The following is a 12,126-nucleotide window of genomic DNA, read 5'->3' on the forward strand; positions in this document are numbered from 1 at the left end:
CTCAAATGTTGTTAGCTCATCATAATATAATTCTTTCATTTTAATTGTAAATATGTTAAATAAATAAAAAAATTAAAAATTCTATTTTTATTTATATAAAAAAAACAAACACAAATTTATTTAAATCTATTTTCAATATTTTTTTATCATAAAAAGTATACAATAAAATTACATATTGTTACTTTAAAAATATGATAGACAAAAAAAATTATATTATACAAATAAATAAAAAGAATGTCAAAGCATTTTATATTTTTATTTGTAATCACTATAGAGAGAGAAAAAATTTTTTCTGATTTAAAATAAAAACTTTAATAGCCTAAAGTTTATGCATAATTTTTTTAAGCTATATATGAGCACATAGTAATATAAAAAAACCAATGATAAACTCCAAGAAAATTCCAAATAAAACAGTGTATTAAATTTTTTTACTATCTTTCAGTGTTAATATTATTACATAACTTTATCAATTTTTCCTTATTTTTTTTGATATGTAAATAAATATTTTTAAAAAAGTATTGTTGAGACAATTTTATTTTATCATTTACAACAACTTATATTTATTATTAACATTTTTACACTACTTAAATTTCATCAGAACATTATTTAAAAACTCACGTACAACTTTATATATAATCAATATTTAAGCCATTAATTTTTTCTTATAATATTTTTCCTATTTACAGATAATGGCTAATAATTCTAAAGTTGCCAATAAAGTTTGTTTGGTTGTCATCGATGGATGGGGCGTTGATGCTGAAACTTATGGAAATGCCATTGCAAACGCTAAGACTCCGGTAATGGATAAATTATGTTCAGGAAATTGGACACAAATTCAAGCCTTTGGACTTCATGTTGGTTTACCAGATGGATTAATGGGTAATAGTGAAGTTGGTCATCTTAACATTGGAGCAGGAAGAGTTGTTTATCAAGATATTGTTAGAATAAACATGACTGTTGATAATGAAAAATTTGCAGAAAATGAAAATTTCTTAGAAGTTGTAAATAATGCAAAAAATGGAAACGGAAGACTTCATTTATGTGGTCTTGTTAGTGATGGTGGTGTTCATTCTCACATCACTCATCTTTTTGCATTAATTAAAGCTGCTAAGGCATTACAAGTTCCAGAACTTTACATTCATTTCTTTGGTGATGGTAGAGATACACTTCCACATAGTGGTGTTGGTTATATGGAAGAACTTCAAAAATTTTTAGCAGAACAACAATATGGTGAGTTAGGTACTGTTGTTGGAAGATATTATGCTATGGACAGAGATAATAGATGGGAAAGGATTCGAGTTGCCTATGAAGCATTAACTGTTGGAACCGGTGAAAAAGCAGATGCTTCTGAAGCTATTAAGGTTATGAAAGAAAGATATGCCAAAGATCAAACAGATGAATTTTTAGAACCAATAGTTTTTGGTGAAAAATCTCGCATTAAAGATGGTGATTCTGTTGTCTTTTTCAACTATCGTGCAGATAGAATGCGTGAGATAACTGCAGCAATTGGTCTCAACAGAGATGAAGAAATGAAAACCACTGTTAAGCAACCAAAAGTTATGCTTGTAGGAATGACACAATATAATGTTAATTATCCTTTTAAAGCTTTATTCCCACCTGTATCACATGTTAATGTTCTTGCTGAAACACTTAGCAAACAAGGTGTTTCACAATTCCATTGTGCTGAAACTGAAAAGTATGCTCATGTAACATTTTTCTTTAATGGTGGAAAAGAAGCTCAATACGAAAATGAAGAAAGATGTATGGTTCCCTCACCAAAAGTTCCAACATACGATATGTTACCAGAGATGAGTTCAGCTGGTGTTGCTGATAAAATGATTGAAAAAATACAAGAAGAAAAACATCCATTCATTATGTGTAACTTTGCTCCACCAGACATGGTTGGTCATACTGGTGTATATGAAGCAGCTATTAAAGCATGTGAAGCTACTGATACAGCTATCGGAAGAATGTACGAAGAATGTATGAAACATGGTTATATATTAATGGTAACCGCCGATCACGGAAATGCTGAAAAGATGATTTCACCAGAAGGAGGAAAATTCACAGCTCACACATGTGCACCAGTACCTTTTACTTGTTCATCAGACAAGTTTATCTTTAAAAAATCACTTCCTGATAGATTAATGGCTTTAAGAGATGTTGCCCCAACAGTCCTTGATATTATGGGCCTTGAAATTCCAAAAGAAATGGATGGTGTATCAGTTGTAGAAAAAATTTAAAAATATAAATACAAATTTTTAATAAAAAAATCATTTTTTTAAAGATAAAGAAAATAATAAATTTTAGTCGATAAAATATTAATTTTCCATATCACATAATGTAAATTCCATTATTTTTTTCCGGATTTCTTAATACCGGTACCTCCCAATGGTCCTTTTTGGGAAGCTTTAGCAGCTAATTCTTTTAGCTTTTTTTGTTCCTCCATTTGTTTCTTTTTAAATTCTATATCTTCCTATAATTAAGAAATTAATTAAATATGAATATTATAAAAATTTAAATAATTACCTCAGACATTTCAGTTGATGCCTTCTTTGGCTTTTTAAGAGGTTTTAATTTTCCACCTTGTCGTCCTGACATAATATTTTTTTTCTAAAAATTAAAAAAATAATATTATATTAAGTATTTTTGTTAAACAAAGAAAAGACGTGACTAGAAAATCTGTACTATAATTTAATGAAATAAATGACACAATTCCAAAGATAAAACAACGTGTCCTACAACGACAGTGTACACTAATACATTTTTTCTCTCGAGATCATTCATCTACACTCATCCATATATATAAACATAACATTATTGCTCCAACGCTTATTTGTACAGTAAAAAAATGAGTGATGGCCCTCCTATTGACATCAGAATACCAGATGATGACATTATATGTCCTATATTTAAGAACGAAATTGAAGTAAAAGACTTAACAAAACAAACTGAAGGTTTCAAAACATTAGGTAAGTTTAGTTTTTGTATGGGATTTTTTTGATAAAAATTTGAATTTTTTTAGTTAAAGCTTTTGAGCAAGTTATAAATGACCAAACAAAAATAGAAGTATATTATGTTATAAAATTATGTGAAAGTTTAGAAAATACATTTGAGAGTAATGTTGATACGTGCGTAAGGTTAATTATTTACCTTGTACAGGTAAGTTAATGTAAATAATTATTTTATTTATATATTATATAATTTTTAGACAGCAAAAGCATATTCGTATGATATATCTGATTATCCAATAAAAGCTTGTGATCGTCTTTTTAATGAAGGTTTAAAAAATAGAAATGAAAGACATTTAAAAACAGCATGTAGATTATTGACTGAATTAGCAGTTTATTGTCAAACTGATGTGCTTGATATTGTAGATAAGTTTTTGGAGCATCTTATTTCTGTAATTAGAGACCCCAAATATGCCATTAGAATTGAGGCTGCAAAGGCATTAAGTTCTGTTTTTGCACTTATAACTATGCGAGAAAATAAAGAGTCAGCAAATCTTTTTGAAGAATCATTAACAAATGCTTTTCATAAATATAAGTCAGTTGATAACAAAAAAAATGGAATTATTGAAACTTTAAAAGAGGAAGATTTTTATCATTCAAAACTTTTAATAATTAATGAAATTTTTCGTGTAACTATTGATAAAGTTGAAAAACTTCGTTGTGAATGGAAAGGACATGATATGACTTATAAAAGTGTGACAGATTCAAAAATAAGTAGTTTTATTGAAGGGCATGCACAAATATCTCTTGTAACAAGTAGACCTGCAAGGGAGCTTTTAAAAGATAAAGATAATTTTAAAAAATGTGTTTCTTTGGCTAGAGCATGTTGTGAAAGTTCAAGTACTGAAAAATTGCCTTCAATATTGGTTGAATTAATACCAAGAATATGTGCTTTTGAATTTGATGTTAATAATAAAAATAGTTCACAAATTGTTAAAGATATAAATGAAATGATTAATTTTATTTTTAATCACAACCCTAAACTTCCGGATAGTATACAAAGAGAAAAAATACTTGCCATGGGATTCATTGTTCTTTTTCAAGTAACTTTAGTAAATGAACAACAACGTGCTGTTCAAAAAGTTGCTTCTGAAAAAGTTTATACTGCTTTACAAATATTAAAAAATAAAATCGTATCTAATGATTTTCAGAATCAAAGAAACGGAATTGTTAGAGATAGTGGTGATGAAGTTTACAAATGTCTTGCTATAATTATTTCTGCTATGAAAGAAGATGTGTCTTTAAAAGTCAAAGAGATTCTTGCTATTCTTTTTAAACATGGGTTATGTAGGGGACTTGTTGTTGTATCTCAAGAAGTCGTTCAAAATATTCCATCTTTAAAAGAAGTTGTTAAAGATAATCTTCTAGAGTTAATTTGTAAAATTTTATTAGGCCATCGACTTCCAGAAAGATGCTCATCTGAAATCATCAATCCTCCTGATGTAACCCCTTCTACAAAATTAAATGAAACATCTAAAGCTATTATTGCTCTTGAAACTTTGGGTTTATTTGACTTCGATAGACATATATTACAATATTTTACAAAATATCTTACAAATGGGTATTTAATGTCAAATGATAAAAAAGTTCAAATTGCTACTGTAAAATGTTGTTCTGCAATTTTAAGACCATTTGTTGATGCCTTTGCTGATAAACATATGAAATACAAAAGAGAAGTTATGAAAACAATAAAATTGATATTAAATGCTTTAATTAAAGTAGCTGTATCACACACAGAAAGAAAAGTTCGTCAATGTGTGTTAAATTGTTTTCTTAATACAAATGATAATTTCCTTTATCAGTTAGCACATGAGCAAAGAGTTAAAACTTTAGCATTAACATTAAATGATCAAGATAGTGATACTAGAAATGCTTCAGTTGCTCTTTTTGCCAAATTATCTCAAATAAATCCTGGGATGGTATATTCTAGGTTAAGAACAGTATTGATGGATAATTTATCACTACTTGAATATAGTACTGATTCTAAAACAGATATTGCCTGTGGTATTGTTATAGCTGAAATTGCTGAACGTGCTCCTGCTTTTATAAAGCCATACATTGATTATGTTATCAAGATGATAGTAAGAAAATTAAAAGTGCCAAATATTGAAGTTGATGTACTAGTTGCATTATTAAATGCTTTAGCTGCGTTATGCCTTATCGGTGGAATTGATGTCGTTAAAAATTTTGAAATAGTCTTTCCTGAATTAGTTAATTTTCTCAGTGAAGGATATTCTCTTGGAAAAAGAAGTGGTGCTTTAAAAGCTATGACGTTTTTCTGTCAAAGTACTGCTTATGTCATTGATCCATATAGAGATTATCCAACTTTACTTTCAGCACTTTTCCGGCATCTCAAAATGGAAGCTTCTGCTAATTTAAGAAGGCAAATTTTAAAAAGTTTAGGTACTTTAGGTGCAATAGATCCTTACATGTATAAAGTTTTTACTGGAGAAATATCTTCAACTGTTTCAAAAACTATAAATATTACAAGACCTGTACCAAAATTAGATGGCCAACAACATTACATTATTACTTGGATGAATTATGAAAAATGTACATTAGAACAATTTTATCCTTCTGTAGCAATTGCTGCTGCACTTCATCAATTATCCGATGAGTCACAAGGAAATTTTAGACAAGAGGGAGCAGTAGCATTACAACATATCTTTGAATTTATAAATGATTCAAATGCTTTACCATTAGAAACATTTGTCCCTCAAGTTATACCAAAATTAATTGAAGTAATAGGTGAATGTCAATCAACAAGAACTTTAACTAAATTTATAGAATCTTTAGGTAATATTGTAGCTCAGTGTAAAAAATTAGTTAGTCCCTATACGAATGATATATTTTTCCTCTTACGTGATGTTTGGGGAAGAGAACTAAAAACTGATAAAAATCATACATTACGTGGAGCTGTTGTAGAAGCTATTGGAAAATTTGGTATAGCAATTGGAAAGCATTTTACAAATTATGTTAATGATCTAGCACCTTTCTTTACTGAAATTATTCAAATTGATATGACTAATAATAAAAGTTTGACCAAAAAAGCCTTAATTTGTATTCAACAACTTTCTGAAACACTAGAACCAACTATTCATTTAATACTTCCAAATATATTGTCTATTCTTGATAAATCTTCAGGTACTGTTGGAGAAAGATATCCAAAAGATGTAAGAAAAGAAGCACTAAAAACATTAATAACATTGGCAGAAAAAAAAGCTTTAAGAGAATGTGCTACAATGGTTATTCAAGCTTGGCTTCGAAATGTTGATGATACAAGTTTCTTGTCCAATAATGATGATACATACACTACAAGAATCAGAGAATTATTTATGATTTTATTATTGTTACTTGCAAGACAATTGTGGATTAATTTTGACTGTTTCCGAGGTTCTGTTGAAGAGAAACTAGATAATATTCAAATTAATAAAGAATGGAGAAATAAATATAATCAATTGATGAAAGAAATAGAAATCTATCAAAAAGGTATTGAAAGAAATAGATCAGGTTCTATTAGGGAACCATTAAGAAGAAGTGATACTTTAATGACTCTTAGAAACAGTGTTTCAAGTACAAGAGGTGGTAAAATTTCAGAAAATGAAGCAAGTGATTCACGTTGGCTCTATAAACTTTTTCAAATTGATATGAAACAAACAAGAGAAGAATGGTTAACATGGTTAGATCTTTTTAAACTTCAATTTATGAAATATTCACCATCTCCAGCTTTTCGTGCTTGCCATTCAATTGCATATTGTAATCCTGCATTAGCAAAAGAATTATTTAATGGTGCTTTTGTTGCTGTTTGGGATACACTAAACGAAAGTACACAACATGATTTTCTAGAATTTTTAGTTAAAGTTTTAGAAAATTCTAATGAACCTGAAATTATTTTAACAATACTTAATTTAAGAGAATTTATTGATCATTGTGGAAAAATTAATGTTCCTTTAGATAGATCATTATTGAGGACAACAGCTGATAATGTTAAAGCATATGCTAAAGCTCTTAGATACAAAGAAATAGAAATAAGAAGAGAATTAATAGAAAAAAATTTAGAATGGAGTGTTGATGTTTATAGTATAATGATTTCTTATGGAAATAAATTAAATTGTACAGAATTAGCTCTTGGAATGACTGAACATGCTAGAAAAAGAGGTATTAGAGTTTCAGGAATATGGCATGAAAAATTATTACAATGGGAAGAAGCTTTGAAATGTTATGAAGAAGAAGTTAAACAGATATCTGACGAAGATGAAATACGAAAGAATTCAATGAGACAAATGAGGTGTTATGAAGCTTTAAGTCAATGGCAAGAAGTTGATAATATAAGAAAAAAAGTTTTTACAGTAGGAAGTATAATTCAGAAACCTACACCATTAAATGATAAAGTAGCTTGTATTGCAGCTAGATGTTTATGGACATTGGGTAGTGGAGAGATGCATGATTATATAAAAATTATTAATGAAAATACTATTGAAGGCTCATTTTTAAGAGCAGTATCTGAATTTAAACATGAAAAATATGACAAAACTTTAGAATGGGTACAGAAAACAAGAGATATGTTGGATTCACAATTAGCTACACTTGCTGCTGAGAGTTACGAAAGAGCTTATCCAATTATGCTTCAAGTTCAACAATTAACTGAGTTAGAAGAAGCTGTAGAATTTAAATTAAGAAAGCATAGAAGGGATCAAATTACTGTATGTTGGAGTAGGAGATTCCAAGGTTGCAAAATAAACTTAGAAGATTGGCAAAAGTTATTATTAATTCGAAGTTTAGTACTATCTGAAGATGAGATGTTTCCAATGCTTGTTAAATATGCTAATCTTTGTAGAACAGAAGGAAAACATTCTACAAGTAGAAAATTATTATATGGAATGTGTCGAGAAAACAAAAGTACTGCTGTTCATCATATAGAAGATTTGATACTTCCATTAGATAAACCTCCAGTTGTTTTATCGTTATTAAAAACATGGAAATATGATTATTCCCAATTAAAAGATATTGAGAAGAAAAGAGAAATGCAAAATAGGATGTTAAAGATATCATCTGATTTAATAAGATATTTAGAAGCAGAAAAAGAACAACAAAATTGTTTAAAAGATGTAGTTGTAAAAAATTTAGCTAAAACATATGTTATGAGTGGAGATTGGATTTCAGAACATTTAGCTAAACCAAAAATATTTGATTCATATAACTTTGTAGAATCAATATGGAATCCATTTATGAATTCCAACTTTGAAGATTTTAGAAAAACAGTTCAAGAGTCTATAAGATATTATGGAAAAGCTTTAGACTATCGTCCAAACTGGTATAAAGCAGCTCATAAGTTTGCTGAAACAAATTATTTACTATTTCATGATTTATATGTTGAATATAAATCAAGACAACAAGCTGATAATTTAAAAGCTGGAATTGATACTTCTATTGAATACTCAAAACGAGCATCTCCACAATTAAGGCCATCTCCAAATTATCATTTACAACAACAAAATTATACTAACAAATCTATTTACAAACATAGTGATGGAGTTTTACATCAATATAATAATAACCTTTTAACATCAAATCAAAAAATTTCACATACAAATAGTGAAGTGGAAGATCAACAACCTCAACCAAAACAAAAATCTTCACCTGTTAAAAATATACAAACAGACTTATTTTTAAAAATGTGTTGTGATCAGTATAAAAAAGTAGTTGCAGCTTATGCATTAGCAATAAATGCCAGTGATGGTTCATGTCTTCAAGATTTAATGAGATATCTTATTATAATTTCAAGATTAGAAGATATGACACATGTAAAATATGAAAATATTTGGAATGAAGTAAATAAAGTTCAAGCTGATGCTTGGTGTGAAGTTATTCCACAATTAATATCAAAACTTGATAAAGAAAGTACTACTCCAGCAGCTGCTAATTTTCTTGAAATAATTAAAAATATTTTAATAAAAATTGGTAGAGATCATCCTCAGGCAATTATTTATCCATTAGTTGCAGCAAGTAAATCAAGAAATAAAATTCGTAAACATAATGCTAATACAATCTTACAGACATTAAGAACAAATAAAACTTGTAAAGAAATTGTAGAACATGCTTTAATAATAAATGCAGAATTAACAAGAGTTGCAGTTTTATGGCCAGAACAATTTCATGATTCTTTGGAGGAAGCATCTAAATGTTGGTTTCAAGATAATAATTTTGCTGCAATGAAAAATGTACTTGAACCACTTCATAAACAAATTCAACAAGATATTACAACTATGACACAAAAAGAACAATCATTTGTTTATAATTACAAAGCTGATCTTGATAATGCTTGGAATAATTGTATGCATTATGAAAATACAAAACAAGTTAAACATATGCATGCAGCATGGGATTTATATTATAATACTTTTAAAAAACTTACAAATCAATTAAGAAATATGCAAACATTAGATATGAAAATTTGTTCTCCTGATTTAATAACATATAAAAATTTTAATGTTGTTGTTCCTGGTACATATAATCCATATTCATCAAAAGATCCTGTTATGATAAAAGAAGTTAAAAGATTTGCTAATGTTATTTCATCTAAACAAAGACCAAGAAAAGTTATTATGATTGGTAGTGATGGTGAGGAGTATTGTTTTCTTTTAAAAGGACATGAAGATCCACGTCAAGATGAAAGAGTTATGCAATTATTTGGTCTTATTAATACATTATTTAATAAAGATAGAAGAACATATCGAAGAAATTTAGATATTCAAAGATATTCTATAATTGCTTTAAATGAAACATGTGGATTAATTGGATGGCTTCCTAATTGTGATACATTACATTCTTTAATTAAAGATTATAGAGATAAAGATAATATAAATATTTCTGCTGAACATACTGCAATGCAATCATATGTGATTGATCTTGAAAAATGTAATTTAATGATGAAAGTTGAAGCTTTTAAAAATGCATTAACAGCAACATCTGGTGAAGATTTAAGGCAAACATTATGGCTTAAATCTCCTAATTCAGAAATTTGGTTTGAAAGAAGAACAAATTATACAAGAAGTATGGCTGTAATGTCAATGGTTGGATATTTAATAGGTCTTGGTGATAGACATCCTTCTAATTTAATGCTTGATCGACTTAGTGGTAAAATTGTTCACATTGATTTTGGAGATCTTTTTGAAATAGCAACAATGAGAGAAAAATATCCTGAAAAGATTCCATTTAGATTAACAAGAATAATGGTTAGAGCTATGGAAGTTACAGGAATTGAAGGAAATTACAGAAATACATGTGAAAGAGTTCTTAATTTATGTAGAACATATGATGATCGACTTTTAGCTATTCTCGAAGCATTTGTTTATGATCCAGTAATTGGAACTAAACTTCAATCAGGATCAAAAGCTGTTAATAAACAATATACTCCTCCTAAAGCTATTCCACATACAGGAACTGCTGAAATAGAAAGAATTAAACAAAAATTAATAGGTAGAGATTTTGCTTTTTATCATTCTTATGAAGTTGAGGGACAAGTTAATAGGTTAATTGAAGAAGCTACATCTGCAGATAACTTATGTCAATGTTATGTTGGTTGGTGCCCATTTTGGTAGTTTTAATATACTTGTATATTTTTTTTTACCTTGATGTATAATATCATTTTGTCAAATGTATTATAGACAATGTTTAGTAATAAATAAAGAAATATGTTATTTAATTAATTATACATTTATATTTATTTATGTATACGCTTTTATTTGAAAGTTTTATTTAAAATAAAAAATAATTGTTATTCATAATGTATGAATATTTAAATATATAATTGGTAAGAAAAAAAAATTTATTTTTAGATAAGATAGTTTCTTTATTGTTGAAACAAAGAAATAAAACTCTTATTTTCTACCTACTGGGAAACATAAATTTTTCTAAATAGGTCAATTTTTGTTCTATTATTTCTTTAATATTAGTTTTTTATAATTGAAAAAAAAATTCGAACTTTAAAAAATGTTGTGCATCATATTTCTAAACATTTATTCACCATAAATTAAAAATTATTTAATAGAAGAAAAAAAAATAAATTAAAACTTATTTAATTGTATTTCTTAAATGATTAGTATACTTTTTAACCTTCTAAATCAATAAATTAACTTATAGCAAAAAATATAATTCTTTTAAAAAAAGTTAAATATATACAATGAAACAAATTTTTTTTAATCTACATTTTAAAATGACATACATTAAATATAAAGATAAAAAATTATAAATATTAACAAAATAGAATTATCTTATAAACTTTAAAATACAGAAAATATTTTGTTGATAATTTTTTGGATAAGTTTATATTTCTTAGATTCAGAATATTCAATTGGTTTTAGAGTTAATATAAAGTTTGTGGCAAAAATATCAAAAGATGATGAAATTGGGTATTTTGATATGAATTGTAAAAAAAAACAATGAGTAGAACTGTTGTTTTTATAATAAAAATTATTTAAAATACATTTGACTAGAAAAAAGTTTATTTTTAACAACAATAAAAAACTTACATCACAATGGTTCACAAAAGATTTCTAATTCAAGTACTAAAATAATTCTTAGCTGTTTTACTTCAAAGATCAAACAAAATTAGATGTACTTGGAAGGACATGAACATAAAACATTACTATCACTTTCTATCTCTCTTTTTTTAAATTTTATTTAATTATCTATACTGTAATATATGAGATAATAGTTATACTGCAAGTTTACACACATATATTACAATAAAATTTTATAAATAATGCAGTATTGATATAAGTTATCACTTCTTAAATATTCTATAAAAATATTTTTTTTAAATAATCTTAAAATTATATTTTATCTTATTGTTAATTTTTTTTATCAAAAAAAGGAAGAATAACAAAATGAACTATAAAAAGTAATATTACATATACAATTTAAAATTGAAATTTTATACATATTTTTATATTATTAAATTTATTAATAATTAAAACTTTTAAAAAATAAAAAAAAAATTTATATGTAAAGTTTATTTTAATTTTACAATCAAAAAATGAATACATATGGAAATAAAAAGTTTTTACAATGATGTTTTTTTATCTTAAAATTAAAATTAAACCTAAAGGTTTCA

The 12,126-nt window shown here is 26.8% G+C and overlaps 3 protein-coding genes across 3 annotated transcripts; 2 read left to right on the forward strand and 1 right to left on the reverse strand.

The window, feature by feature from the left end:
* Nucleotides 1-689: 689 nt before the first annotated feature.
* SRAE_2000211800 (Phosphoglycerate mutase, 2,3-bisphosphoglycerate-independent family and Metalloenzyme domain and BPG-independent PGAM, N-terminal domain and Alkaline phosphatase-like, alpha/beta/alpha domain and Alkaline-phosphatase-like, core domain-containing protein) lies at nt 690-2,243 on the forward strand (the record flags this gene model as incomplete). Its single annotated transcript, XM_024653149.1, has 1 exon — nt 690-2,243. The coding sequence occupies one exon, from the start codon at nt 690-692 to the stop codon at nt 2,241-2,243; it is 1,554 nt and encodes a 517-aa protein (XP_024506654.1).
* Nucleotides 2,244-2,353: 110 nt separating this feature from the next.
* On the reverse strand, nt 2,354-2,601 carry SRAE_2000211850 (Translation machinery associated TMA7 family-containing protein; the record flags this gene model as incomplete). The annotated part of the gene is made up of 2 exons (XM_024653150.1): nt 2,354-2,476; nt 2,530-2,601. The coding sequence occupies 2 exons, from the start codon at nt 2,599-2,601 to the stop codon at nt 2,354-2,356; spliced, it is 195 nt and encodes a 64-aa protein (XP_024506655.1).
* A 6,622-nt stretch (nt 2,602-9,223) lies between these two features.
* Nucleotides 9,224-10,612, forward strand: SRAE_2000211900 (Target of rapamycin; the record flags this gene model as incomplete). The annotated part of the gene is made up of 1 exon (XM_024653151.1): nt 9,224-10,612. The coding sequence occupies one exon, from the start codon at nt 9,224-9,226 to the stop codon at nt 10,610-10,612; it is 1,389 nt and encodes a 462-aa protein (XP_024506656.1).
* Nucleotides 10,613-12,126: the final 1,514 nt, after the last annotated feature.

The sequence above is a fragment of the Strongyloides ratti genome, assembly GCF_001040885.1.
Source record: "Strongyloides ratti genome assembly S_ratti_ED321, chromosome : 2".
In the NCBI taxonomy this organism is placed as follows: domain Eukaryota; kingdom Metazoa; phylum Nematoda; class Chromadorea; order Rhabditida; family Strongyloididae; genus Strongyloides; species Strongyloides ratti.